This window comes from Sparassis crispa (assembly GCF_003851025.1).
Source record: "Sparassis crispa DNA, contig_000005F, whole genome shotgun sequence".
Lineage (NCBI taxonomy): Eukaryota > Fungi > Basidiomycota > Agaricomycetes > Polyporales > Sparassidaceae > Sparassis > Sparassis crispa.
Window position 1 is genome coordinate 1577557 of NW_020939752.1, and position 26447 is coordinate 1604003.

At 51.3% G+C, this 26447-nt stretch overlaps 9 protein-coding genes across 9 annotated transcripts; 6 read left to right on the plus strand and 3 right to left on the minus strand.

The window, feature by feature from the left end:
- Window positions 1–469: 469 nt before the first annotated feature.
- SCP_0605380 (DNA replication ATP-dependent helicase/nuclease dna2) lies at window positions 470–4713 on the plus strand (the record flags this gene model as incomplete). Its single annotated transcript, XM_027759671.1, has 11 exons — window positions 470–754; window positions 804–902; window positions 996–1080; window positions 1142–1578; window positions 1626–2234; window positions 2284–3222; window positions 3285–3406; window positions 3457–3595; window positions 3651–3943; window positions 3995–4292; window positions 4345–4713. The coding sequence occupies 11 exons, from the start codon at window positions 470–472 to the stop codon at window positions 4711–4713; spliced, it is 3675 nt and encodes a 1224-aa protein (XP_027615472.1).
- Window positions 4714–6317: 1604 nt separating this feature from the next.
- On the plus strand, window positions 6318–7532 carry SCP_0605390 (hypothetical protein; the record flags this gene model as incomplete). The annotated part of the gene is made up of 5 exons (XM_027759672.1): window positions 6318–6376; window positions 6432–6465; window positions 6520–6719; window positions 6765–7377; window positions 7461–7532. 5 exons carry the CDS (start codon window positions 6318–6320, stop codon window positions 7530–7532), a joined length of 978 nt encoding a protein of 325 aa, XP_027615473.1.
- Window positions 7533–11498: 3966 nt separating this feature from the next.
- On the plus strand, window positions 11499–13245 carry SCP_0605400 (predicted protein; the record flags this gene model as incomplete). Its single annotated transcript, XM_027759673.1, has 9 exons — window positions 11499–11774; window positions 11829–11943; window positions 11998–12053; window positions 12105–12176; window positions 12233–12271; window positions 12321–12422; window positions 12480–12581; window positions 12645–12733; window positions 12792–13245. 9 exons carry the CDS (start codon window positions 11499–11501, stop codon window positions 13243–13245), a joined length of 1305 nt encoding a protein of 434 aa, XP_027615474.1.
- A 50-nt stretch (window positions 13246–13295) lies between these two features.
- Window positions 13296–13478, minus strand: SCP_0605410 (hypothetical protein; the record flags this gene model as incomplete). Its single annotated transcript, XM_027759674.1, has 1 exon — window positions 13296–13478. One exon carries the CDS (start codon window positions 13476–13478, stop codon window positions 13296–13298), a length of 183 nt encoding a protein of 60 aa, XP_027615475.1.
- Window positions 13479–14516: 1038 nt separating this feature from the next.
- Window positions 14517–15745, minus strand: SCP_0605420 (hypothetical protein; the record flags this gene model as incomplete). Its single annotated transcript, XM_027759675.1, has 6 exons — window positions 14517–14803; window positions 14862–15069; window positions 15125–15210; window positions 15261–15452; window positions 15510–15614; window positions 15697–15745. 6 exons carry the CDS (start codon window positions 15743–15745, stop codon window positions 14517–14519), a joined length of 927 nt encoding a protein of 308 aa, XP_027615476.1.
- A 2427-nt stretch (window positions 15746–18172) lies between these two features.
- SCP_0605430 (LOG family protein) lies at window positions 18173–19146 on the plus strand (the record flags this gene model as incomplete). The annotated part of the gene is made up of 5 exons (XM_027759676.1): window positions 18173–18251; window positions 18321–18538; window positions 18619–18723; window positions 18773–18818; window positions 18872–19146. The coding sequence occupies 5 exons, from the start codon at window positions 18173–18175 to the stop codon at window positions 19144–19146; spliced, it is 723 nt and encodes a 240-aa protein (XP_027615477.1).
- A 3024-nt stretch (window positions 19147–22170) lies between these two features.
- SCP_0605440 (hypothetical protein) lies at window positions 22171–22634 on the plus strand (the record flags this gene model as incomplete). Its single annotated transcript, XM_027759677.1, has 2 exons — window positions 22171–22183; window positions 22255–22634. The coding sequence occupies 2 exons, from the start codon at window positions 22171–22173 to the stop codon at window positions 22632–22634; spliced, it is 393 nt and encodes a 130-aa protein (XP_027615478.1).
- Window positions 22635–24898: 2264 nt separating this feature from the next.
- SCP_0605450 (hypothetical protein) lies at window positions 24899–25111 on the minus strand (the record flags this gene model as incomplete). The annotated part of the gene is made up of 1 exon (XM_027759678.1): window positions 24899–25111. One exon carries the CDS (start codon window positions 25109–25111, stop codon window positions 24899–24901), a length of 213 nt encoding a protein of 70 aa, XP_027615479.1.
- A 284-nt stretch (window positions 25112–25395) lies between these two features.
- Window positions 25396–25860, plus strand: SCP_0605460 (hypothetical protein; the record flags this gene model as incomplete). The annotated part of the gene is made up of 2 exons (XM_027759679.1): window positions 25396–25411; window positions 25475–25860. The coding sequence occupies 2 exons, from the start codon at window positions 25396–25398 to the stop codon at window positions 25858–25860; spliced, it is 402 nt and encodes a 133-aa protein (XP_027615480.1).
- Between the last annotated feature and the right edge of the window lie 587 nt (window positions 25861–26447).

The following is a 26447-nucleotide window of genomic DNA, read 5'->3' on the forward strand; positions in this document are numbered from 1 at the left end:
ATTTACTTACCATATCGGGAGCTCCTGATATGTCGCGACGCGTCAACAAACATCAACAACGCGTTTGGCATAGTCAACCAGTGGCCACGCCGACACTTCCTCACGACTGTCGTAGCAAGAAAATATTTAAGTTACTATAGATTACAGATCTTTCAGACGGTGCGTCTTGCAGTCTGATTATACTTCTGTTACTGTGAAAACTGACTTCCGGACGATATGGAAGTACGCACTGACCACAGGCGCTAGGGGCGGCGAAATTCTTGCCGCGACAGCTCTATTAAGAGGGTTACGACAATTATTACAACAGCCTTTAGTGCGCAAGATATCTGGTCGATTTACGTGGAGCCTATATTTCAGGTACAGAGCATGCCATCCTGTCTTTTCACCGTTTCACGAACAATCTTCACAGCTTTTCTACTGCGCTTTCTTTCTTATCCAGATTGAATAAATTCTGTAAAGAACTGCTGCGATGCCACCCGTCACACATACAGAGCGCGAAGAAGCCGATTTCCTGAACGATCTACTATCTGGCCTCGACAGTTCCTTTTTCAACGCCGCATCATCCTCCGATCCACCTGAGATACCTTCTCCTCACAAAAAGTGTCCCAATGTGATACCCAAAACCCCAACTAAAGTGCTGACACCTCGAAATGTTGACTTGGACGAACTTGTCGCGGGTGCCGAAGATTGGGACTGGGACGACATGAACTCCGACTTTATGAGTCCGAAGAAGCCCAAGTCGCCAAAGAAAACAGTAAGGTCTTCCTCTATACTCACCTTCGCTTCGCTCACTTCTGCTGCAGTTGAAAATAGCATCAACATCTAAGTACACTCCACAAACCTGTACCCGCTGCAACGTGATAAGAGTCGACGAAGTACTCACGACACACCCTTATCAGAAGGTGAGTGTCGCCTGATACATTATGCATAATCTGGCATCGCGTCTTTTCCCCCTTTCACCTCGTTTAATGCTTCTCTGATCTGATGTATCTCAGACACTCGCTGTTGAAGTAGTTCCTGGCCGAGAGCGGAGGTGCGTCATCCTCAGAGATGACTGGGCAGACGCAGACGTCCGTGTCGGTGAGTGTCGTTGCCTACTCCCAGTAATGTCCCCATCTCACGCCAAGGCCCGCATCTGCAGGCGACATTGTCAATGTCATCGGCGCCTTCGAGCCATCTCCGTTATCGTCGTCAAGCGGATCCATGCTTTCAATCACTGTCTCTGCGAAAGTCAACCTATTCATCCTACACCCAGATTTGCTCATCACTGCGACATCACTATCGGGCGCGCCCCAGTGCCGGCGGAAGGCGCTCGTGTCGAACCTGACGCGGCGCTCGCTGGATGTGACGCCCGCGCTCGTGTGGGGCAATATGCTGCACGAGGTGATGCAGACGTGTCTTGCAGAGGGGCGCTGGGATGAGCGGTGGGTGGACGCTCAGATCACGGATGTGGTAGGGCGGGGACTCGGTGAGCTCATCAGGATCGACATGGGCGTCGATCAAGCGAAGGCCGAGATGAAGGCCCGGGCGAAGGGGCTGAAAGCGTTTGCTGAGAAATACATTAGCCAGGAGCCGAAGGTAGGTGCCATCCCTCTAGTCATTATCTTGGTCCTAACTCTCTGCAGCCTAGTGCCGTCTTGACGAATACGCGATCATCACAATCGCATACGTCCCTGCTTGCCATTTCTCAGCTGCATGACGTCGAAGAAGATATCTGGTCACCCACGTACGGCCTGAAAGGCAAGGTCGACGCGTCGGTGCAAGCTGTCATCTCCGAGATCGATGGGGATTCAAGTCCGTTCACGAGAGCCGCACCAATGTGCACTACGCAGAACTGGACGATGCCGCTGGAGATTAAGACAGGCCGTGCCGTGGCCGGGATGGAGCACCGCGCGCAGACGATGCTCTACACTCTCTTGATGGCGGAGCGCTACGGGACCGAGGTGCCGAGTGGCCTGCTGTACTACACACAGAGCGAGGAGGTCGTACGTGTACCCGCCGCACGGAATGAGGTGCGGGCGTTGCTCGTAGCTCGGAACGACATGGCTGGTTACATGATGCGGCGAATTCGGGGCTCCAGCTCACGACGAAACTCGGCAGACAAGAAACAAGGCAGCACCGTTGAGGACCTTGAAGAATTACCTCAGTCAGAGTCGTTCTTGCCTCCTACTATCGACGACGTGTGGCAATGCGGCAAGTGCTACGCCCTCGACACGTGCATGCTGTATCGCAAAGTAAGCTTATTCTCCACGTGTTCTGCTCCTTGCTCATCCGCTCTACCAGGCCGTCGAGAACGTTGTCGACGAGACATCGCCCATCGCTGATATCTACGCACTGAAGACGTCACACTTGACACCGACTCAGGCGGCGTTTTTTAAAAAATGGGAGGCGCTTATCTCTCTGGAGGAACAGGATATCGTGCGGCTGAAGAAAGAGCTGTGGACCATGGGTGCGGAAGAGCGCGAGGGCCACGGCAGGTGCTTCAGCAACATGGTCCTGGACACCGCTTCCCGCGTGCGCTTCAGTAAGCAACAGGCAGCCTCTGAGAAAGATATGAAAATCCATCGGTTCACGTACAAGTTCAGGAAACGCTCCGCCAGCCACACATCGTTACTCAACGGTCACATGAGCGTTGGAGACGCCATCACTGTCTCTGTCGTCCCGGATTTGTTGGCATTGGCCAAGGGCTTCATCGTCGACCTCACCCCAGGTGAAGTCGTAGTGGGAGTGGACCATGAGCTGAGCATCGAGACGATCGCTACAAGCGTGAGGGGTAGAACCAACGCACCGGTTTTGGAGATCAACTTCCGTATTGACAAGGACGAGCTCTTCGGTGGCATGGGACGCGTCCGTGATAACCTTGCGCAAATGTTCTACGCAGACGGAGATGCGAGGCGCCTCCAGCTTGTCGTGGACTTGAAGCGTCCTCGTTTCATAGACGATACCGAAATCGCTGATTTGGCTTCGCAAGAGATTCTGCAGCTAAACGAAAACCAGAGGGCTGCAATGAAGAAAGTGCTGAGTGCACAAGACTATGCACTGATCCTCGGCATGCCCGGAACGGGGAAGACGACTGTCATCTCGGCTCTAATCAGAGAACTGGTACGCAGGGGCAAGACTGTACTTCTCGCGTCGTATACCCACTCCGCTGTGGACACGATACTGCTGAAACTGAAGGACCGCGTGGACTTCGGAATCCTCAGGTTGGGAAATACTGACAAGGTACATCTCAGGTCGTGCTGTGTGCCCTTTATGACTTGCTCACCTTCTTGTGGCTTCTGTAGGTTCATCCCGATATACAGCAATTTACGCTCGCCGGTTGTCGACAGCCAACTACGCTGGAACAATTGGAGCACCAGCTGATGGCGCCTCCCGTTGTCGCTACGACGTGTCTCTCCATCGACCAGTAAGTCTCTGCATCACAACGTATTTGACCGCTACTTTATTCGCACATAGTCCAGTCTTCTCGAGACGGATGTTCGATTATTGCATCGTGGACGAGGCCTCTCAGATTACTTTGCCGACATGTCTCGGTCCTCTGCGATTTGCAGACAAGTTTGTCCTAGTCGGTGATCATTTCCAGCTGCCACCACTGGTATGTATCGCCGCCCTCTCCATGCGCTTGCCTTGACCGAGCAATCATCACGCAGGTCCGCAATCGCGATGCGCGCAAAGGAGGGCTGGATGTATCTCTCTTCCGTCAGCTCTCGGATGCCCATCACCATGCCGTGGTGGACTTGACTGAACAATACAGGATGAACGCAGATATCATGCTGCTATCTAATAAGCTCATCTATCACGACCGCCTCCGTTGTGGCTCGGAAGCGGTGGCCAAACGCAGTCTGCTTCTTCCTGACAAGACATTCCTCAACAGTTTGCACAGTGGTTCCAAATCCGCTTGTCGAGATGATCGGTGTTGGCTGAATCACCTGCTCGATGAGAGGTACGTAACTGGCGAAGCGATACCGCGACACGTACTTACGGTTCCTCCTAGATGCAATGCGGTTTTCGTCGACACCGATGCTGTCCCTGCGAGAGATTCTCCGGTGGGTGATCTGGTCGAGAACCAGGTGGAAGCTCGGTTGGTCTACCAAGTGACCGAGAGTCTTCTGCGGAGCGGAATCCGACAGGATCAAATTGGCGTGCTCTCGCTATATCGCCAACAGATCAAGCTCCTCTCGTACCTGCTTCAAGACCGGAAAGAGATTGAGATTCTGACAGCGGACCGGAGTCAGGGCCGCGACAAGGACTGCATCATCATCTCCATGGTGCGCTCTAACGACCACGGGCAGGTTCGTACCATTCGTGGCTCCGAAATCCTGCACTCAGTTCTATTCCACACAGATTGGTAACCTTTTGAAGGACTGGCGGAGGATGAACGTCACCTTCACCCGCGCTCGCTCCAAACTGATCATCTTCGGCTCGCGGAAGACCCTCCAGGACGCCCCTCTCCTCGCCGAGTTCTTCCAGCTGATGGACAGCCAAGGCTGGATCCTGCGCCTTCCTGAGAACGCACAAGAGCTGCATGCGATACCTTGCCGGTCCCTCTCCAAGAAGCGTTCGGCGGACGACATGGACGCTTCTGCAGACCTCTTCTCGCCGGAGCTGAAGGAAAATGCGGTAAGACCGATGAAGAAGGGAAGGAAGTCGTGGGAAGAGGGCATGCTGAAAGGTCGGCCGATCCTGAGAGATCTCATCAATGAAAGCAAGTAGACATATGGATATTTTATCTTCAAAAACTTTTGGGCATAACTTATTGATGTAGATATATTATAAGCATTATATATACCGCGCAAAGGTGTCAACGACGACACCTGGTTCTACCTTCGGATTGGAGGTCGACTTAGAGACACTCAGGCCATTTGCGGCACGGCGAGCCCCTATATTGTGACCGTCCTCCCCACCTCAGCAAGGTCACTATTGGTTTGCCTTCGGGAGACTAGGCGAACCCTGAACCCACGACTAGTAGTTACAAGACCATCTTTGCTGTGCAATGCTGAGTGTCTCAGCTCCCATTGGTCAGGGAAATGACTGAATGCAAGATCTTTGGCATGTGTATTCCGCACGGTGAACACATTCTTCGGGTTCTGCGTGAAGGGCAGCACTTATCGTCGAGCCCGGGCCACCACCACCACGGGCACGATCTAGCCTTGTGTCTCGGACCACAGTAGCAGGGAAGCACAGTGACCGGAAAGTGCAGATTCCAAACAACTTAGGCGTTGAATTGCGGGAGAGTCATAAAGAGCGACATGCCCAGAGCTCGAGGTGGTGCGGAGAAAACCGTGACCAGCGGAGGCCACGCATCACGGGAGGCTTGAGGGCTCGTGATCAGTGACGCAACGCGTTTTGATGTCACGGTGCCTGTTCTACTTCGTCCACGATGCCCGAGCGTGGAACAGGATATTTATGGCTGAACGTACACTCAGATATTGATCTGGTATTAAACTACCCAGCGACGACATTTCCAAAGTCAGACAGCAGGCGGGGACACGTACAATGCCTCTGTCAATATGCACTAAATCTGCCAGCGGGGAACCCTTCAATGAACTGAACAGCTCCTGTGAGCTTGCGGTGCGCTTTCAGCTATTCAGTTACCGGCATCAGTTGACTGACCACGAAGGAAACGTTGCTATGGCCATCCGTGATATCCATGCAGCTCGTTCAGACTTTCTGGGGGCTTGTTGCGTCCGAACATAGGCAGTATATAGACAAGTATCATGGTCTTTGCACGAGCATGGCCATACCATGTAGTCCCCAAGAAATCCATACTCGTACATCCCTCTGACAACGCCGAGCTTAGCTCCGCAGCTGCCGCAGGCCCTACTTGCTACAACTGCATGACCAAAGTTCTTAGGCTGCTACACCAGTGCAAGGTGACCACGCTCACACCGGCATTAACTATTTTCGCAGACTGATACTGCGTGGTTGGCAGACGTTCATATGGGTGTAACAGGGATTGTCTCTGCAGATTTGCACGACAAGCGCGATGCAAATCCTCCTTCGTTTTACTCAGTTCCTTGTCCTTGTAGCCCATCTCTATCTTAATACACCAGCCGGCACTAGACTTTGGGTGTGGTCCCTCGCTACTCCGTGACCTGTTATAGATTGACACCAGCGTTTTCCCGAGCCGTCGATCCTTCTCCAAGCACGATCAGTAATACCACCAATTGGATGACTTTTCGGTCGCAACATGAGGCCTCCTGGCTGCTTCCATCATACCGCGGACGTATAAGTGGCTGAGGGCCAGTAGACCATTCCGCACTACGACAGCGAGGAGCACTTTTTCCTCTAAGTCCTTGTCTTCCTTGCATCTTCCAATGAGTAAAGTACGCAGCCTGAGAGCTGATGACATCTCCCCTGAAGACGCCATCATAGCGTGCGCGAAACGTGTTATGTGTTCAGCATACTGTTACTGACCACAAATGACACAGTCTGATGGGCCCTACAGGTGTAGGGAAGAGTAAGGTGAGGCCGTTTCCTCGCTCTTTGACGTCAGCGATGCTGACTTCGAGCGTTTAGTTCATCAGTGCCGCAACTCAACAAGGCTTCGACAACGTGGGGCACAATCTTCAATCATGTACCGGCGAAATTCGAGCTATTCGCGTATCCCGTCCTACCGACTCTCGTAACGTCGTCTTAGTCGATACCCCTGGATTCGACGATACCACCAGGTCAGATACCGAGATACTCAAAATGATCGCAAGTTGGCTCTCCAAGACGTAAGTTCAGGTGTACATGACGCTGCTCATTCTGATCGATTTCAGGTACAAGAGACACATCACACTTGCGGGTATCATCTACATGCACCGGATCTCCGACAACCGTATTGCAGGAACCCCGCTCAAGAACTTTAGTATGTTCACGAAGTTGTGTGGGCCTCGTGCTGCGCAGAACGTCATCATAGCTACCACCATGTGGGGCCGTGTGCCCTCTGATCTTGGCCGGCGCCGGGAAAGAGAGTTGCAAGAAAAATGGTGGAAGCCGATGCTGGAGCTTGGGTCAGCAACCGCGAGGTTCCTCGACACGTTTGAGTCGGCCTGGAGCGTCATCGACAGCGTTCTCGTGAGGGGCTCTATGCCAAGCCCTCTTCTGCTTCAGGAAGAGATGGTGGATCTCAGACTGCGCCTGAATCAAACTGAGGCGGGGAAAACGTTATACGACACCCTACAGAAGCTACTTGCAAAACAGAAGGAAGATCTTCGCACTATTCGAGAGAACGAAAAGATGCAGGACGATTCGGGGATACTTTGCGTGCTCGTCGTTCGGTATAACGAGTTAGAGGAGAATATCCGCAAAACCTGCGACGATATACGAGAGATGAGGATATCGTTAAGGACACGGATCCTGATGTTCTTCACCTACAGAAACCATCGTGCAGTACGTCCTTGGCCCTTTTAGTTGCTGTAATATTCTAATCGTGTTCTATGCAGCGTTGCACCTAACTCACAGATTGTGTTTAGGAGAAGGAAACATGTATCCGCACTGCATACGAAGCGATCACTCTCCAGTGTCTCCATGCGTACATCACTTAACTTGTACCCGCCAAACATCACGAACTGCCGCGAAATCTTACTACGCACCTGCGGAGCTGGTCCTGCATTCTCTTTTTGCATTTCTCGTTCCTATGTTGCTCTACTTGATGTCGCTTACTTGTCAAAGTACGAGCCGCGCGAAAGATATTGATAGCCAACGACGCTCAGCGCTTAATAGCGTAAGCCCTGAAGGCCTGAGTGACAAAATGACGATTCCAAGAGACATGATGTGAATGTACTCCTGAACGACTCCTGCTCCGAAGAGAAATGGCGGTACATGTACGGACAACACTGTGTATCTGTCAGTTTCAGTCCTGTCTTTGATTATATCAATGGCGCTTCAACTTCACAAGGGTCAACAGCGAACAGTAAGCTACGGAAAGGAAGGCGGCTCATCTAGGTCGAGGAGCCGTTACTTGCAGGAACTATACGAATCAGCGAAGGCATTGCACAGACGGTATGGTGTGAAACTCACCCGGATGAAGTTGAGATATCGGAGCGGTCGCAATTGCTATACTTCTGTCTCCGCGGGAGGATCATTTCGGTCAACGGCTGAGGCAAAATCCAGAAGAGATTGCATATCTGATTCAGGAGGTTATGGCGCAGTCACCTCAAACGCGGCGGCACAGTAAGATGCTGCTCATCAGCAACCTGAGTGGTGAACTTCCTTGACATGCATACTCCTTGTGAGGACAAGTCACGACGCAGAGAATTATGGTTGCGTACACATTTGGACAGTGCCTTCGTAGCTGCCTGTGGCGAGACTGTTGCTCCCCTGGCCAAAGCAAACACTAAGCACTGACCGGACAAGTATTTCAGTGATACTGCTACGGAATTAAAGCTTGGATTTTATTCACCCGGATTGACCAGGTTTCGTACGACAAACTACATCGCTCCTGTTTGTACGTCCCACATATACAATTTTGCTTTATAGTGGTCACACGACGCTAACCATCGCCGGTCATGCGAAGTAGTAACTTGACGAGGCACCCACAGGAATGCATATCAGCGGAACGTCAAGCTCGTGCACGTACTATAGCCTCGAACATACCTCCGCCCGGTAAATATTCGTGCAGGGATGACGTCCAATATGTTATCCGCAAAGTATGACAGTCCAATATCAATATCATGTCCCAATATTTCAATGGGCCTACGGTAATGATTCCTCCGCTGGGATATAGTGGAACGGCAACGATATCTAGTAGTTCACGAAGTAGTGGCCGCTTGCTGGCACTGAGTGCCGAATCCATTACAAAAGTATAAAGCAGGATTTCGCAAGAATCCCGCAGAGGTGCCGACCTCCAAAGGGACAAGGTGTGATGACCTCGTGTCTTGTAACACACGATCGATGCATGCCCGGAGAAGTCGATAACCGCGGGCCAACCCAGAGAAACTCAGTCCAGATAGACACGAACGGCGTGTCTTCTTAGAGAGAGCTTCGAGAATTAATGAACACGAGACTCAGCCTGAGAGCTACACTGCCGGACCACTAGCTGTGGACAAGGGTAAGATCTGCCCGCACAAGGCGAAATGCGAGCTTCGTGCATGTGCTGTTAGGCAGGCTTTGCTTGACTCATGCTCAAAAATCTGTTTGCGAGTGACGGGGAACAACATATCCTGCTTTGGCATCAAGGTGGTGTTATGGACGCCCAACATACCCATACTATATGGCAGTTGGAAAAATGCGCATCATCCAAGCATATTCTCACCTGCACTACGTTCGTCCTGGAGTAACTGCATGATGTATGTAGGTATTCGACAGAGACTCAGAGAGCGCACTCCGAAAAGGTTGAATCTGTGATAGCGTGAGAAGATTTCATCTCATGACAACGCTAATCCGAACCAACACCTTCCCGATTCGTGCTTCTCTTGTACTCCTGCTCTTCTACACTGGCACAGCCAGATGCATCATTGTACTATGTCGGCCTCGTAGTTCATGACCCCCACAGTAATCCTGTCTCTTTTATACTGCGGGATGCCGGTCTTCCATATGCCCCAAGCGATGTTTCTTGACAGGTTACCCAAGCATTTTTCTGCATCAAGCGAACCGCAAGATATCCAAGTATACGTGTCCGGAGAGAGTATTTCAAGCTGCTGGCTGAACGCCGCCCGTGTGTGAGTCCTTGTTCACCGATGTTGCTTCTCTAGCTACAAGTGCTAGACTTCTACGCCGCCCTCCTCAGCATGACTCATCCCTACTTTCAACAACGCGCGTGACAGGGAATTTGCCCTTAGGAGCTGCTGCGCCTTGTTAGCTGACTGGTGTTGCTGAACGCCTGATGCCTGATGCTCTCCGTTATGAATGTATACGTGTGTCTTTCTAGCGCCTTCACCTCTTACTCGTATCCAATCATTCTATGTGCCTGATGATATCGATGGATTTGCGATGCAGGGAAGAATGTCACCGTGGTACTGGACGCTCGCGAAGCCTCAGTCATGCATTATCGGCGGCCGCCCCGCAGCACTTCACATTACTTTGAGCGCTCGGGTGTGCGTTTCTTCACTGGGAGGTCTTGCTAAACATGATAGCAGCGGCCTCGTGGTTTCTAGCAGGAAGATGATACCCGTGTACGTGTTACGAACCTGCCCAAAGCTAAGACTCATCGGCGTGTTTACAGCGGTGAACCGTCTTTCTAGCGTTGACCCGGGTTCATCGTGTCAATACCTCCGACATTCGAACGGAGTACATTGGCCCCTGGTTCGCCGCGTGCGGTGGTCCTCGTTTTCCCTTGGCGGTGCAGAAAGAAACGGAGCCGGTTCTACTACTCATCTTGGACTATTTGCAGGAGGCCAATACCGCCGTCTGGCGCCCAGTGTCTATCCCGCGTTCTCCGCGCCGCAATTACGACAATCCGCCAGCATGAGGTGTCCGGGGTTCCCTGCTATTCTGCTTTTAGCAAGGTTCACTGAGATCGATGCATGACACGAGGCATTCTTTGGTCGCTAAATACGGACACCCGATCCGCCGATTTACCACCGAGTGGAGCATTCATGAGCGGTTATCTTCCCAGACGTCTTTGTGCGGTATTGTGCTGGCCGCGTGCTTATGCCAATCATCGGCCGCAAAACGGACCGTTGTTGAGAGCAATGAGTCGGCATCGAACACATCAAACACAAACTATCCAGCCGCACTTGCTGCAAGAATCTGTTCGTACGCCGTTTGTCGCAAACTGATCTTTACGATGTGTAGAGGTACGTAACCATTGCTCTGACAAAGTAATCTAAGCGGATTTAGATGAACTTTCTCTGAAATACGGCTTTGCGCGATGCCAGTTGAACGGTTTGCCTCGGCGCTCTTGCACACTTTCTACTATTTGAGTTGTACGCAGGACATATTACTTACCGAGTGACGTGATCGAGAGAGGGTCGCGAAGCACGTGCTACGCGTCTAGTAAAGCTGTGCGGCTCAAGGGCTGTCCGAACAACAACGAAGTTCTCAATTGGCAAGTTAAGTGCCACTGCATACCGCACAGTAATTTGGGTTACAGCTTTACAGCAAGTGTAACTGTTGATGGTCTCAGGCTTGTCCTTCGCCCAGCTCCTTCCCAATGTTGGACATTCTCCAGATGCCCGCTCCTCGTGACCCCAATTACCTCTGTACTACCAGGGAAGCTTGATGGCTATTCGAGAAACAACGGCGGTGGAGTCAGAATTTTAATTGTCTGTCTGTCTGTCTGGCGTCGCAATAAAGTGGCGGTGAACGGCAGTTAGAATTCATAGCCTTGAGCTCTATCGGATCCCTGCGCACTTCACGCGGTACTCCACTCTCCGCCTCTCCAGCCAGTACTTGCGCTAATTCACGTCGTTCTTGGCATTCCGACGTTCCTCATTGATTCGCAAAGATCCGAGAACAAATGCCCGCAAATCGTTGTCGCGCGCTTTCTGCCTCGTGCATCCCTGTTGCCGATTCCTGCTAATGTCACTCAAAAGCCGGCATGCTTGCCCGTCCTTCCATCATGTTCCTCCATGGCCACTCACTCCCCCATCGACTACGCATCTCATCGTCCGACGCTGAGCAATGGGGCACAATCCACCACAATCACCGAATCCGGCGCTGAGAAGGCTTCAGTCGACGCTGATGTCAAAGTCGTGGGTGCAAGGCCATCTCGGTCCATGTTTCCCAGCCTGCGATTTCTAGCTTGCGTGTTAGTGGTATCCATCTACGCAATCCTGCTAGTCCCGTACATTCTCGTGAGCACGATGCTTGCGCTCCTGACACTTATCGAAATACTCATCAGACGGGTGAGCGTCCACGCCGTCCATTTGCAGTCTTAGATCAACAGTGTTGCGCTTCAGGGATTGTCGTCCGATCGCAATGTCCTAGATAGACTAGTGTTCGTGCGACTGGCGATGCATTGCCAAAGATCCACGATGGGGGTTGTCAACTACGTGACTCCTGCGTCCGTCTCAGGTAAATACTTCTTTAGTATCCATGTATTCGCGCGGATTCACCCTCATCGTGTAGAATGCTTGGAAGAGGTGCTGTTGCCATCCTTACGTATCAAGAGATCTCCGCAACATGTTTGTCTTTGCTCATCATGCCATGCACCGTCTTTATTGACTTCCCCACAGCAAGAATACGTGGAGGAGGGCCAGCGAATGGTGCAGGAAATTAAAGAGGAAATTGTGCATTGCAGGGAGCTGGTCAGACGCTCGGTTTTTGCAGAGCCGGTATTGTGTCATTCTCATATCATTGTCAGATCAAAATAGCTCGCGACCTACGGCGTCAGAACCTCAAGGTATATCTTACCCGCTTTCCTCGCGTTTCCCATAGCTGAGGATGTACAGACATGGCGCACAGCTCCTAGCTCCACGACGTCACCATCTGAAGCAGTTCAAGTTCAAGAGTATCGCCGCAGTATTCAAGACTCGGAGCGTCTCAGGGAACATGTGAGTACTTTGTAGTGCTTGCACCATTGGCACATTACCCTTACATCACATCTGAAGCTAGAGGCACTGCAAAGAGATTACGACGAATTGACGTTCCTGGCCAGGACCCAAGCAGCTGCCGATTGCACGGGATATCATGGCCTGACGGAGTGGGCAAGGGCAAGTCATCGGACACCAGTTCGTTCGTACTCATTGCTTACCTCTACACTGCGACTTCTGCAGAAATCCCTGGATATTCACAGACATCTCATGAATGCACTTTGTCAGATCTCCTTCGTCGGAGCCGGCCTGACGTATACGACTATCTTCAGGTAAAGACCTTCCGTGGAGTCTTCGAGTCTAAGAGGACCACTTACGATATATTACCAGTGCAACACGGGGAAATCTGGGCCTCATGTGCTACTCCTGGGGACTTTTCAACTGCGGCTTCATAATTCCGCTCTCCGGACTTTCTCTACTGAAATGGGCGTCCACCAGGAGCCGCGAAACGCTGTTCGCGAGCCCGCAAGTCTGGTCGCTACTCCTCAGTATCTTCATCTACCTGTCCGTCATCGCGGTCGCAGCTGCGCTCTGTCTCCTGAACGTGTCCATCATCGTTCTGCATTATTCGTGGACGGCCGATTCGACGCCGCAGTTCAATGTCCAGCCTGTCCCCGCTGGAGCCTTCGCCCTTATGTGCACGGCCATCACCTGTGTACTGACGATCTTCGCTTTCTTCCTGCATTACTCGGTGAACGGGTGGCACAACCTCTTTGGTGCGCTGCTTGGACGCCAGAACGAGGAGGCGCGTAGCCAGCGTTTCCGTGAGTATGTACCAGAGTAACGCTACTGCCAGTGTGGCTTGGTCTGTATATAGGGATTTAGCAGTCTATACTATATCATCTCCGGGTGCGATCTGCCGTTGTCCGCATCCACAACTTCCCAATCCAATCGGTGACCAGACGCCGTGAGCATGTTCGTGCGCTCAGGCTCAAAAAAGGACAGCATGAAGAAGTCGTCTGATGCGTCCTCCATCTCGATGTACGTCACCTGCTTCTCGCCCATGTCCGCCCGCATCCTGTTGCGCATCGTCCGCATCAGATCCAGGGTCAGCTCCGCCCCTCCCGAGACGATGCACGTCTTAGGGCTCCAGCGAGCCGGGAGATATCCAGATGCTCGTCGCAGCGGCGTCCGGCGGGAGGTCGCCCGTCAGGGCCTTTTTCGTGTATCCACAGGGAGGGAAAACGCGAAGGGAGCACTGAACGATATCCTGAGGACAACATGCATGTTGATCATCGACGACAGGTAAAATAAAAGGGTAGGGATAAAAGGGTAGGGTTGGCCGTACTAGGAGATGTTAGAGTCAGCGTGATCGCAACGTCCGCAAAACTCACTGAAGGCTGCTCTGCCAAGACGCAATGAAGGGATCTTCGTGTATGGCAAATTTTGTCAGGAAGATGGACAGCTTATGCACAAGTACAGAGCACGCACAGCCATTATGATCGGGGGACCCACGGACGATTCTGGCGAATTTCTTAAAGGAAACAGAAACCGTGCGACGCACCCGCTGCAGGAGAGCAGCTGCCGCTCAATGAAAAATAACGATAAAGAATGGATACCATAGAATCCATGAGGGGTACTTGACAGAGCGAATAAAACGTTGGAACAGAGGACGAAACGTTGAAGAATCCACGTCGGAACAATAGTCTTGCTTTCACTCTGAGGAACCATGCGGTCTGAGAACACTATGAAGAACCCTGCTTGGATCACAACTAGCTATCAACATGGTCAGCCATTTGCCATCACGAGGGGCGGGCCATTTTTGGAGTTGCGGATACGACCCGGCAATCGATAACCAAGTGAACATGAGCAAGGCCTTCGTTGCGAGCCTCCAACGGGAAATCTATGCAACAACAGCCTCATATGCATGTTGAGGAGATATCGCTTGGACACGAATGCTTACAAGGAAGATCCAGAACATCATCTACGCACAGTCACTCAGCGACAACTAAAATCAGTCGCAATTCGTTTCACCGCCAGAGAGAGACTCGCCATTCCTGTCCTAACCGCATACTCGTACAAGTATCACAACCATGGCCACGTAGCATCTACACCTCACGCCTTCCTTGCCAAGATGAGTGCGAGCGGCCACTCAATGACAACCTCCTCCTCGTCCCGAAGCTCTTGTCCTTCCTTTCCCTGTTTCTTCGCAACTGCCTCCTTCAGCCTGCGCAGGAAGCGCACGGCGATATCGCCGTCGGGCCGCTCGAGATCAGTAGGGTAGCGCTCGTGGAAGTTGTGCAAGGAGCTGGACGAGCGAAGGTACGCCATCAGCCCGGCCCACGTTGTCGTCTTCCGCAGAATGACTGGACGGGGAGACGGCAAGCTGGGGTGGTGATCGCCTGTGCAGTCCTCGCGTTAGTTCGGTTAGTTGCGGAGAGAGACAGTGGTATTGCACACCTGAGAAGAAGACGCGCTCAAAATCGCTGAACTTTCCGGGAACCACTTCTGATGGATGGGGGATATCGAGGTAATGATTATCCACGATGGTGCGCCCGGGTCGCTCCCAGTGCGGACCTAGCGAGTTCTCAGGGTCAGTTCCTTGAGCATACTGGTGGATGAGTGGAGTTGCATCCGGGCAGTCCGTAACACGGAACTCGGAATAGCCCTGCAGAATGGATTGGCGTCACAGTCTGCACAAACGATAATACCAGTATATTTACCCAAGCAGCGAGAGTTCCATCCTTTCGCAAGACCCGCGCAGACTCAGTCCAGAGCATCTTCCAGTCAAACCAGTGGGCAGCTTGAGCTATACAACACAATCAATATAACGTCTCACTCTGGTACAAGAAAGTATACCAGACACCATCAAGTCCACGCTTCCATCTCCTACGAAGCTTAGACTCTCTGCAGGTGATTGGATGAATTGAAGGCGACCCTGGTCAAAAAGACCGCTTTCTTTGATATCCTGGTTCGCTCGCTCAATCATGCGCGCACTAGGGTCAACTCCAATAACGCGCTTGAACGGCGTAAGCTCGTGCGTCGCTTGTCCTACGGCAACGCATTCCACAAACACTAGAATGTCGCGCTAATCGCGAGTACACGCACCCGTTCCGCACCCAAGGTCCAGGGCAAGGTCCCATCTTGCGGTGGCACCACGCTCGTGATACTGGAAGACAAAGTCGTACAGTTGACGAGGATACGTCGGCCTTGCTGTGGTGTATCATCAGCGTCTGATCGATATCCCGACCATTCCACAATGTCTGAATACGTTTTATTCTCATTCGAAACTTACCTGACGCGTAGATCGCTGCATCGAAAGTCGCCTTTCTAAACGTCGTCATGACGAATACTGCTTAGGAGGATGATGTGATGCGAAAGCAAAGAACGAATATGACAGTTCCATCATACTGCTATTCTGTGGCGGTTATATGTCGTCGCTACAAGGAAGTCTTCGGACATGCAAGACCGAGGGGACTCCGAGGGGCGAGGATGCTTACGTATACGTGATTCACTCCCAAATCTGAACCTCGCCGAGTGACTTATGAATAGTTGCACTCGAACAGAAGTCTCCAAGTCTCTGCACTACATCATGCTTGACCACAGTGGAATACCAGTCGAAATATGGCAGCTAATCATTGACTTACTATCGACCAGTGACCATCGCATATGTCTATTTGTCTCGAAACAAATGCATGACCTTGCTCTGTCTCGTCTTTTCCGCACAACGAAGATCTACTTTGGCGCATGGGTTCCCGGCTTTCCAGTTCCATCTGAGCGGATTTCTCTCCAGGATAGATTGTTAACGAGCCTTCTGTCATCTATGTCGTGGGATATTCTCCATCGAATCAGCACCGACCCTTCTTTTGCTCGAGTCGTCAAAAAATTGGTAGTGCATTCGTACACGAGCGCAGGACCAGCTATCTTCGAGCGACGTTAGTTAATTTTTATACTCTCTCCGGAGTTCTGATTTCCTCCCGTCTGCATGTAGGTTGTCTCATGGAAGCCCTTAGAGCGCTTCGTCACCTTCGCGGCTTCGTGTGGCGCGGGATGTATCCCAAGCTGCCGGCAGATATTGTGATGACCCTAGTTGAATCCTGTCCATCACTAGAGATGTTTGATGTCTCGTGAGTACTTCCTGGAATCGTTAGCCCATACTTAATCATCAGTGTCGCAGTATTCCACCGTCGACCCTTCCACCTCTCGATGAGTTGCAACGCCTGCGTTCTATCTCATTTTACTGGGACTTTGGCCATTCAACTCCACCAGACAAGGTCAGATCCTTGCTTCCATGCGAGCACTTGGTGGAAGCGAATGCAGAGACATTGCGTGAGCTTTGCGTCTATGGTGATTTGCTCTGGATGTCTCCGATTCGAGTGTTGCGAGACCTGACACACCTTGAGCTTGTGCACGCGACGCATCTCGACAACATATCACTCCTCTTCCACCATAGCGTACAGCTGGAGTCGCTTACTATTATGCCACCTCCTCTCGCGGGTGAGACAGTCTTTCAGATATTTAAGTCAGATCCAAAGGCGCTCCCGCATCTGACTTCTCTCAAAATAATCAATCCTGGGAGAACATTGACAGACGAGCAAATAGATGCTTTCACCGTCTTCGTCCAAAAGAAATGGAAACTTCGACGACTAGATCTCCTTGTGACATGTGATTGGAAACGGCTCATTCCTGTCTTATCGGCGGTTGGAAAACTGGAGCATTTGAAAGTTCTGGGATTCCAGTTGGAGTCGTCAGTGGAGGATGCCTGGCCCGACGATCTCTCATGCTTTCGAGAATACCTCCCACCCAACCTCACAGCGTTACGGTTGGGAACGCACATATTGAAGACTTTAGATGATACACACTGGATCCAATTGGTATGTCTTTATTTTACCTTACAAACAACTCCTACATTGAGGTGACAATTTACAGTTCACCCGATGCGCAAAGCTGCGATTCTTGCATTTCTCCGGACACGGGGTAACGTGGCTTACTCCGCATGACTTCTGTTATGCCCTTGGAGACCTGGAATTAATTAGCAAGAACGACAACTTTATGCGCGTTGAGCGAGTGGATGATGAGGTAGAGCTCTCCCCTCCATGGTCTCTGCGGAAGGTTATGTTTGCAACTGTCGAAGATTTCGGATGTGCAGACTGGGAATGGGTTATGAGATATCATCTCTGGGAACTCGGTATCCGACCCATTTAATATTGGACGTCCAAGTGAGTAAGTCTTCCTGTGTGAACGTATGCATCAGCCCTTGAAGCATACATGCGGCAGTCATGTAATCATTATGTTGGGATCTCATGCCTGCGCAGTAGGCACCGATAGGGCGATTTACCAATGTAGGCGAAGGACCAATGTTATCGACGTCAATTGTTTCCTCAAGCTGATACGTAGAGTAAGTATGTATTCCTCGAATTAGTTACGAATTTCAGTACGGGACCGAAGTCCAACGTCCATAACCGTGACTCTACACTGTTTAACTTGCGCATCGTCCTTCAGCGCTTCAGCTTTGAAGTACTCTCAAATTGACCGCGTCATCACTCGGATTGCCCGATCTCCCTGCTTGAAGTTCTCCTCTCATACTACTGTTGTCTCGCATTATCATGATGGCCGTATCGTGATCGCAGATGCGGCATGAGTCACTCGCCTGAGCACGGGCACGCAAGGTGCACGCATAACACACGCCGAGCACGGTGCGGGAAATCGATATCTTCCACACACTCTTATACACATAGCGTGAAGGATCAAGAAAGCCTGAGTCCCAAACCATGGATCCTACCGCAGCAGTAGCAGTATACTGCGGTTCTTCGCTGGGTAAACAGCCTGCGTTTCGCCATGCGGCGTCTTGTGAGTCTTTGAGTTCGGTGAAACGCTGAAACTGCAGACAAAACTGAGAGGCGAGTTCGTTCTCCGCAGCGCTCGGACATGCTCTGGCGACTTCGGGCCATTCGCTAGTTTATGGCGGAGGATATAAGGGAATTATGGGCATAGTCTCCGGGGCAGTGCTAGAGAAAGGGGGCAGAGTCACTGGTGTTGTGCCATATGCAATGGTTGCCGCAGGAGGAGAGGGAGGCAAAGTCGAGGAAGCGGACCATGGATCAAAAGTCATTCTCAATGAAGCGGGACGTGAGCAGGTAGGCCGCTTAAGTTCGGGGTGTTAATGACAATGTAATGTCATCTAGTGGAACATTATGCTAATCCAAACATATAAAAGACAGAAGTTATCCTGGTGAGCTCTATGCACGACCGGAAAATGCTTATGGCGAAGCGCGCTGGTGGCTTCGTTGGTCTTCCAGGTGGATTTGGGACATTTGAAGAGGTGATATGAACTCAAGCTCGAGCGATGTGGTACTCATTAGTTGTCTCAGGTACTCGAAGCGATAACATGGAGTCAACTGGGCATCCAGAACAAGCGTAAGTTCTTGGATTACACAACATACGACATTCTGGCTGAGACCTTCCTCTAGCTGTTGTATTACTGAACGTCCGTGGTTTCTTCTCGCCGTTACGGGATCTTATCTCGAACGGGGTTGAGGAGAAGTTCATTGCAGCCCAGAACCAGGGTCTTGCGATCTTTGTTGATGGTCCCGAAGACTTTTCCGAGCACGATTCGTATGACTGGGGTTCCGCCGCCGTGGAGGCGCTCCATCAATGGACGCGACCTGAGTGGAAGGGCTTGGGCTTCGACTGGACAAGGGGCGTCGAAGGGAAAAAGGGAGATGATCCTATGCAGGCGATCTAGCCGCTTAGAGTTCCATACACGCGATATAGATCCCCCTGAATAACACTCATCTTACGGAACGTGACGAGTAATCGTAGTCAGATCGGCATCGCCTTTGGTTTGTACTGCGATACTGAACGCTTGCGGCTCCTCATCGACAATACCCATGGAGAAGTGAGCTTCCAAGAGAACATTTGCAGAATGGTGTTCCAGCGGAGGGTGTCTTAGCGTTCTTCCTGTTATCCTGACTCAAGGAGTGAATTCGATGCTGTTACTTTAAACACGCAATATTACCCTCTCTGCATATGAGGTGAATAAACCTAGATAGGTGACGTAGTTCAGCACCGAGACATGATGGCATCCTCCTTAACATGATCCCAGTCGTGAGCAGTCCGTGACGGAATGGTTAGGAAGTAAGAGTGAGAGAGCAAGCTCGAATGAGGCGATGGTGGTCCGGCATTTCGGGATGCCGGCGACAGAAGACAAAGCAGGCCACCACGAGGGTAAATGGCCGTGCGACCATGGTCGCGGTGAACGCATCCCAACGTGAGGCTGAGGAAACATGCGCACAATGTCCCTAGAGCTCATTCTCTGATTGCGGGTAGGCCGGGTGGGTGAAATCGCCGAGAGATGTGTGAATGAGGATGCAGGGCTGAGAGCAGTACAGCACTTGAAATCAGGACGACGCTGGGGGTCAGAGATGGGGCTCTTAGCTTGGCAGCTTGTCATTGAACCACCCAGTCCGGAGATTGGCTCATTCCGTTGAACATGGGGCGGTTCGAAATGTCGACGGGATCAGATAGTGCATGAGAAATCGGGGGTTGAACCCAGTGAATATCAGGGGCCCACACTACCTCTGGCGCACATCTGATGTTTCTGTGATATTGTCTAAATCGGTCAGAAACCAGCAATGTCTAGGGGGTCAGTGTCCCGTTCATCGTAATATTCGGTCGCAAAATTAGACCTGCACGGAAGAACAGGAAATAAAAGAGGCTCTGTACTGAGATTTTGCTGCTCGGTCGCGTGCCTCGTTTTTGCAGCATAAAACGCAACGATTAGCTATGGATAATTGATTAGTTACATCAGGCGCAGGAAGTGTATAGAGTGCAATGCTAATACAATTGCTGCCGCAAGAAGACGCCATCGTGAGAGATGAATCATCTCACCTAGAAAGAGGCGCTGACCATAGGCTTGGACAGGTACGCGCATCACATGAACACGAGGCACCTAGGCAGATGTCCAGAAGGCAACATAGCGGGGAAGCTGAGACATACAGCGCAATCATGCAATGGACTCCGAGTGATTTCGCGCCGGCAGAAGCCTAGAAAATCATCAGTTCCGTACCCATTGTCAGCGAGTTTTGCACTTACGAGAACATCGACTCCTGAGGCATATCTATCAGCTGTAATGGCCAGTACAATCCTTTTTGCACCTACCAAAATGTCGGAGTTTGACCGTAAACAGAAAGATTAAGAGAAAGCACTCGAAGGAACGGCACTGCACGTGACTCATCGAGGCGTATTTTGTGATCGGCAGATCGGCATAGATTCCACAGCTTATACCGTGACTTTGTGCGGCTCGTGGGTAGGCCCATGTTGCGCTTCAAGTATGTCGTTAGCAAGCTGATCTTTCCTTTAAGGTGTGGCAAATTTTTACGTTCCGCCGGATCACTGGATGTCTCCTCCACCATTTTCAACAAGCCTGGGTGCAAGTGAACGCCGCCCTAGTACCTCAATGCTGTTCGTGAATGTTGTTCGTAGAAGAACATAATTCGTGATGATGACTAGGCATTCTCACGCTCCCGAATACTTACGCATCCGTTTGACATCGCGGCAACCCCTGTTCACGAGGCTACATACATCGATACTCAAGTTGTCAATAATGCAAGAAGGTTCACAGATGTGAGCACCATTACTGAGGTGCGCATCTCCTGATTCATTAAGGAACCACAATGGCGCAGACATATAACGGCAATAGAAAATGAATCGATGATCTGGACTATCTCAGAACACGCTCCACTCGTGCCGCTCGCTACATAGGAATCTACGGATCTCAGTTTGAGTGATTGAACACAGGTCACCATATCGGTACCGCCTCACCCAATGAAGCAACGTGGATATTGGTCTATGGAGCTGAGTGAATGGTTCACTATTGTTCTCGTTCTCGACAATTGTATCGAGAGGACCAATAAGTGCTAGTCGCAAATTCCGTGCATCGTACATCTTTTCTGGGAACCGTCAGAGTTTTTAGTATGTTCGATGCCCCGTATTATCTACCAGCGTCTTAACTGGCGGACTGATGATTGAACTTGCAGGCGAGAACGTGACGATGGCGTCGAGGTCAAGGTTTCAAACGTCAACATGGCGCAGGATCTCGTTCGCGGCAGCGCTTAGGACGACGGAGGCAGCCTGCTTCTTCACCCCTCGGTTCGCTATTTGATCGAATAACGAGAAAAAAAGTCAAGCGCTCGAATATTCGCAGAACACGAAATTGATCGTTGGTCTGGTTTCACCTCTTCAGCCGTATATGTTCTAATATCATCAATGGCGGCACACATCTAAGAACGTGAGAGTGTTGGGTCGGTACATGCGCATTCCGACCGCATGTATTCGGTGACATGTTCCCTGCATCCATCGATGTCCGCGCAACGTCCTAGGAGCGATGCCGTGGTCATGAGGATTACCTGCGTGCTCCGCCGATCAAGTACGAGCGGAGTGAGCACGAATGTGTTCACAAACGGTCTTTTGTTCCCTTGGAGCTGGCTCTACGTCTTGTCGATTGCTCGCTTGCGATTGACCAATGAGAGTGACTATGGACGAAGATATAAAAGAGGTCTCCGTCAAGCTCAGGCCTCAACTTGACATCCGTGCTCGCTCTGTGCCACTGGTGAGCACGTTCATCCACGGGTCGACCATCGGCACACATATTCACCCTGTCCCTGCAGACCTCTTCGTCGTTTCCAAACCGTTATTCATTCGTAAGCGTATTGTTTGACCTTGAGGTCGTTATTCTGTTGTTGACTCTTTACATAGGTAAGAAGCCCCAATGTCTGAGCCAGGTAACCAGTGTCGCCAGTTGTCCTGGCTTTAGCCCATTGTTCCAGCGCATGATCTAATGAGTTTGTTACAGCAAACGTTCCCGCCGACGTGTTTGCCAACGTGGGTACCAATCCCAAAGTGGTAGCCGCCGTCAACAAGGTGAAGGCCGAACCCATTGGGAAAGGTGATCCCTTGAAGGTGGTTGCCAAAGACGGTGTCCTGCAGTGGACACTTAAGACGAACTACCGAGGCTCTGCCCAGACCTCCGACGTGGGCGCCGCCAACTACTCCGGCACGGGGTCCACCGCCGAGTTTGCACCCACGACTGGCAGTTTCACGTTGGTCCTCACCACAACTGAGGCGGAGCTCACCCTAAAGGGTGACGATGGAAAGCAGACGGTGTACAAGGGCGAGGGTGTCTCGGTGGACCTGTCCAACACTTACTATGGGAGGTGGGCCTACCTTGGTTGAAGTGTTCCGCCGCTAGCCACTGGAGAGGCGCATGATGTTGTCGGAATTAGCTATGGCTCAGTAGCGTGTACCGTTTGACCTGACGAGAGTTTGTACAAATATCAGTGTATCGTTGGCGCTAAGCACTTCGTCGTAAGATAGATCACAGAGTTCAACAAGTCGGGATTGTGACTCGTTCATGTGGCGGACGTTCGCTGCTCCTTTTTTCCTTTCCAGGCATCTCACCTTCCCCTTATGGTAAGGGTCCCACGATGAAGTTATCCTATTCAGCGTCAGCGCGAAGAACTGCACTTTCCAAAGGTCAGCAGATTCCCTATTAGTTGTTGCAGGTGAACCTGTACCGGAATCCCGGTTCTGCTACAGCAGGTTCGGTGGAGATTTCAGCGCTGTCTACATCCGGCGTGCATTTAGCTTCATTGGCATTCAAGTTGTCCGAAGAGAAGCTCGAAAGAGTCCTTCTGAATCGTCTCAATGAAACCGACAGCGGGCGCATATGCTTCTACAAGACCCCTAGCGATAACGCAAGGGTAGAGCAAAAAATCTCACTCTTACGCGAAGACATAACAGACAGGAGTTGCCTTGGTGAGCTTCATATGCGACCGAAGCTTGCTTATGGCGAAGAGCGGCTGCGTGATTGTCGATCTTCAATCTTCCTAGCGAGGTTGACACAGCGCAGAGATAACGTCCTAGATGGTATGGACAGGTCACGTCGGGGTCAAAAGGTGATCGCGTGGAGCGGATTTGACCTCCAGAAATATGGTCATCGGTATGTGCAAGTTGAAGACGAATGAACGACCAAGCCGATACGCTCTCACTGACCTCCAGTGCCGGTTTTCAACCACGAGTTCGTTGACCACAAGTCATGCATTAGCTATCTGGAACCGTCTGCTAGTTTGTGTTTTTGAACGTGGATTTCTTCCATATAACATTGAAATAACACGCAGTAATGTGCGACCGTAGCTACGTTGACATCGCCTCTGTTTATCAAGACAGTAAATGCCTGCGGTCTGAATCCAACCCCGGGCCGAAAGGTATGAGCACCTGGAAGAAAAGAGGGCTTCGTTCAGTCCAGGTGAAGTAATCCTGCTGTCTCCGCTGTTCTCCTGGATACGTTAAGGTCCTCCTCAAAGGCGGCGCCCGTGCAAACGTTCACACTCCTCGTTTTGAACACGAAGTTAACTTGATCAGACTTGTCCGACCGGTGACGAAGGAGAAGGACGATACAATCTCCACCACAGAATGCACCTCAGCATCGAGGAAATTAAGCGGACAAGGAAGGTAGACCAAGGCGATGGAGTTTCAGCGTAGAGGCATGCTGGAGGCAGAAGTTAAAGCAAGTCATACCGGAGAGCATCAGGAAAACCCAACTTTTACTTATGGGACTTATTCCGACTTTTTGTCCTTTTTTGCCTTATTTAAGGCCCATAAGTTCCCAAAAGTCGACTTTTAAGTCTCTAAGGAAATATGACTTATGGACTTTTTGTCCTTTTTAACCTTATTTAAGGTCCATAAGTGCATTTAAGTCATATAAGGACACCTTTAAGTAAAAGTTGGGTTTTCCTGATGGAGTACGTCACAGTTCTGCTTGAATTAGCGGGGGTCACACCACGCTTTCGGGAATTGCCGTTCGCTTCGACGCGTCCTGACGCGTCCCATTGGCTGGTCACAACTCCGACACTCAGCTGTGGCGCGCTCGTTATTGAGCTGGGGTGGGTCTTCCGTAGTGAATATCCTCTTGAACTTGCTCAGAGCACTTTCTATGTGCATCTTGCAAATTTTGCATGGTAGTTAAAGTGAACGTGGGCGATGAACGAGCAAAATGCTTTCCGGGCTCGGCATCTTCCGGACGAAATCGTGTACTACGGCTCAGGGGGCGCGTATTCAAGCAGACCTTTATAACCCGTCCTCCACACTCAATGAGGATTATATTGTAGTCTGCCTACAGGAGACTACGTCACAGTGGCTCAGAGGGCAATCTATCCTAGGGAATGTCACGTGCGACAATCCCCGAGTAAGATCTCCATCGGACTGTGGGCAAAACGGACGAGTGGAATCGCCGGAGAGATGCAAATGATGGTGCTCGCATGGGCCAGAGAAGCGGACCTCGGGACTCGAAGCCTCTACTGCGGAGTATGAACATGTGGTGCCCTAACACGTCTACGGGGACAATGGATATCGATATGCAGCCGATGTTTCGTTTGCTACAGCAGTGCCTCACGGATGGCGATTAGCACCGAATGGAAATCCCTCATGAGCAATAATTGTTAATACAGTCGCCGCCGTAGGAAGCCGCCATCGACGGATACGACCGACCATAATAGAGACTCATCAGGAACAGAAGAAAGAGTCGCTGGTTTAGCACGGATGGTGGAGCTGATGGACATAACCACGAGGATGCGGGGAAGTGCATCCGGCGCCTCAGGAAAGATACGTGGGAGCTGCTGCGTACCAGGTTCCTGGATTCGCTTCTGCGCCATATCGACCCCCCTTGCGATAAACCCACGAGAGCGAAGCTATGCTTTCAAGGACATACTGAGATTGACCTCCACTGAGCCCATACCTCCTGCCCATCCCCTTTCGCGTTTTGTAAGTGGTAAGCATGCTCATACGCTGGCCATCCGTCCGGGAACATATTCACCGTGTATCCTGCAGAACCTTTCGTGGTCCTTAAGTCTAGATTACACTTGTACGTGTTTATTCTCGTCATCTTTGTGATTCACACTCGTCAATAATTGATGCCTTGTGTAGGTGACCGATTACGATGTCCGGAGCTGAAGGTAACATGCACAAATTCCTTAATCATAACCACTCAAGTACACGTTCTGACGAATTCGCTGCAGTCCAAGTTTCCTCTGACGTGTTCGTCGAGGCGGTCTCGGATCCCAGATTGGCAGCAGCCGTCGAGCAGTTGAGGGCGAGAGTCAACAAGTCGCCCGCCGGAGACAACTTGGAAGCGGTCGCCAAAGACGGGGTCTTGAAGTGGACAGTGGCCAACTTCGCGGGCACTGCCAAAACATCCGACACAGGCGCCGCCCGCTACATCGGTACCAGCTACAGTGTCGAGTATCCGCCCACCGTGGGCACATTTACATTGACCCTCACGCCGATCACCGCGACCCTCGTCCTCAAGGATGATGCCGAAGGGAGGGAGGTTACGTACAGGGGCGAGGGTGTCTCGATGGGCCTGAATAATACCTACAGTGGAAGATGGGTCTGGTTTCCCTGAAATATCCGGCTGCTAGTCGTTGGAGAAGTGCAACGAGTCTCCCGAGATACTCATGCCCGAGGAGCGCATACCGTTCCACCTCATGAAATTTTGTATGGGTGAAAACAAGAATGCATGCTCACGATTATTTGGAGCCAACCAGAGATCCAGAAGAACCGTAGACTCATCAAATGCGCTGCTCAACGTCTATCAGAAACCCTCTGCTGGCTATTGGGCTGCTGAACGTCCGTGGCTCCTGGTCACCGTCGCGGGTTCTTCGTTGGAAGTGAGTCTGTTAATTCTTGTTGAGCGTGTCAGGGATGTTCAGTGTCAACATCCTGTTGTGATGGCCGACATAATGAGAACTCAAACAAGCAGCCATCGCCTTATCCTGTGCGTCTTCTTTCATGCAAATCTGTCAGCCCTCGGCACATTCTGACTGCAGGTATTCAGTGACGTCTCCTCTGCATTCTTCGGTGCTGTCTTCCGACGTCGTAAAAGCGAGACTGTGGCCACTCGGAATGCCTGCGTGCTCCGTCGGGTCATGCATGAACGTACAAGAATGTATTCAGAAAGCCTATTTACTGGAATTGGTGGTGCGGCATTTC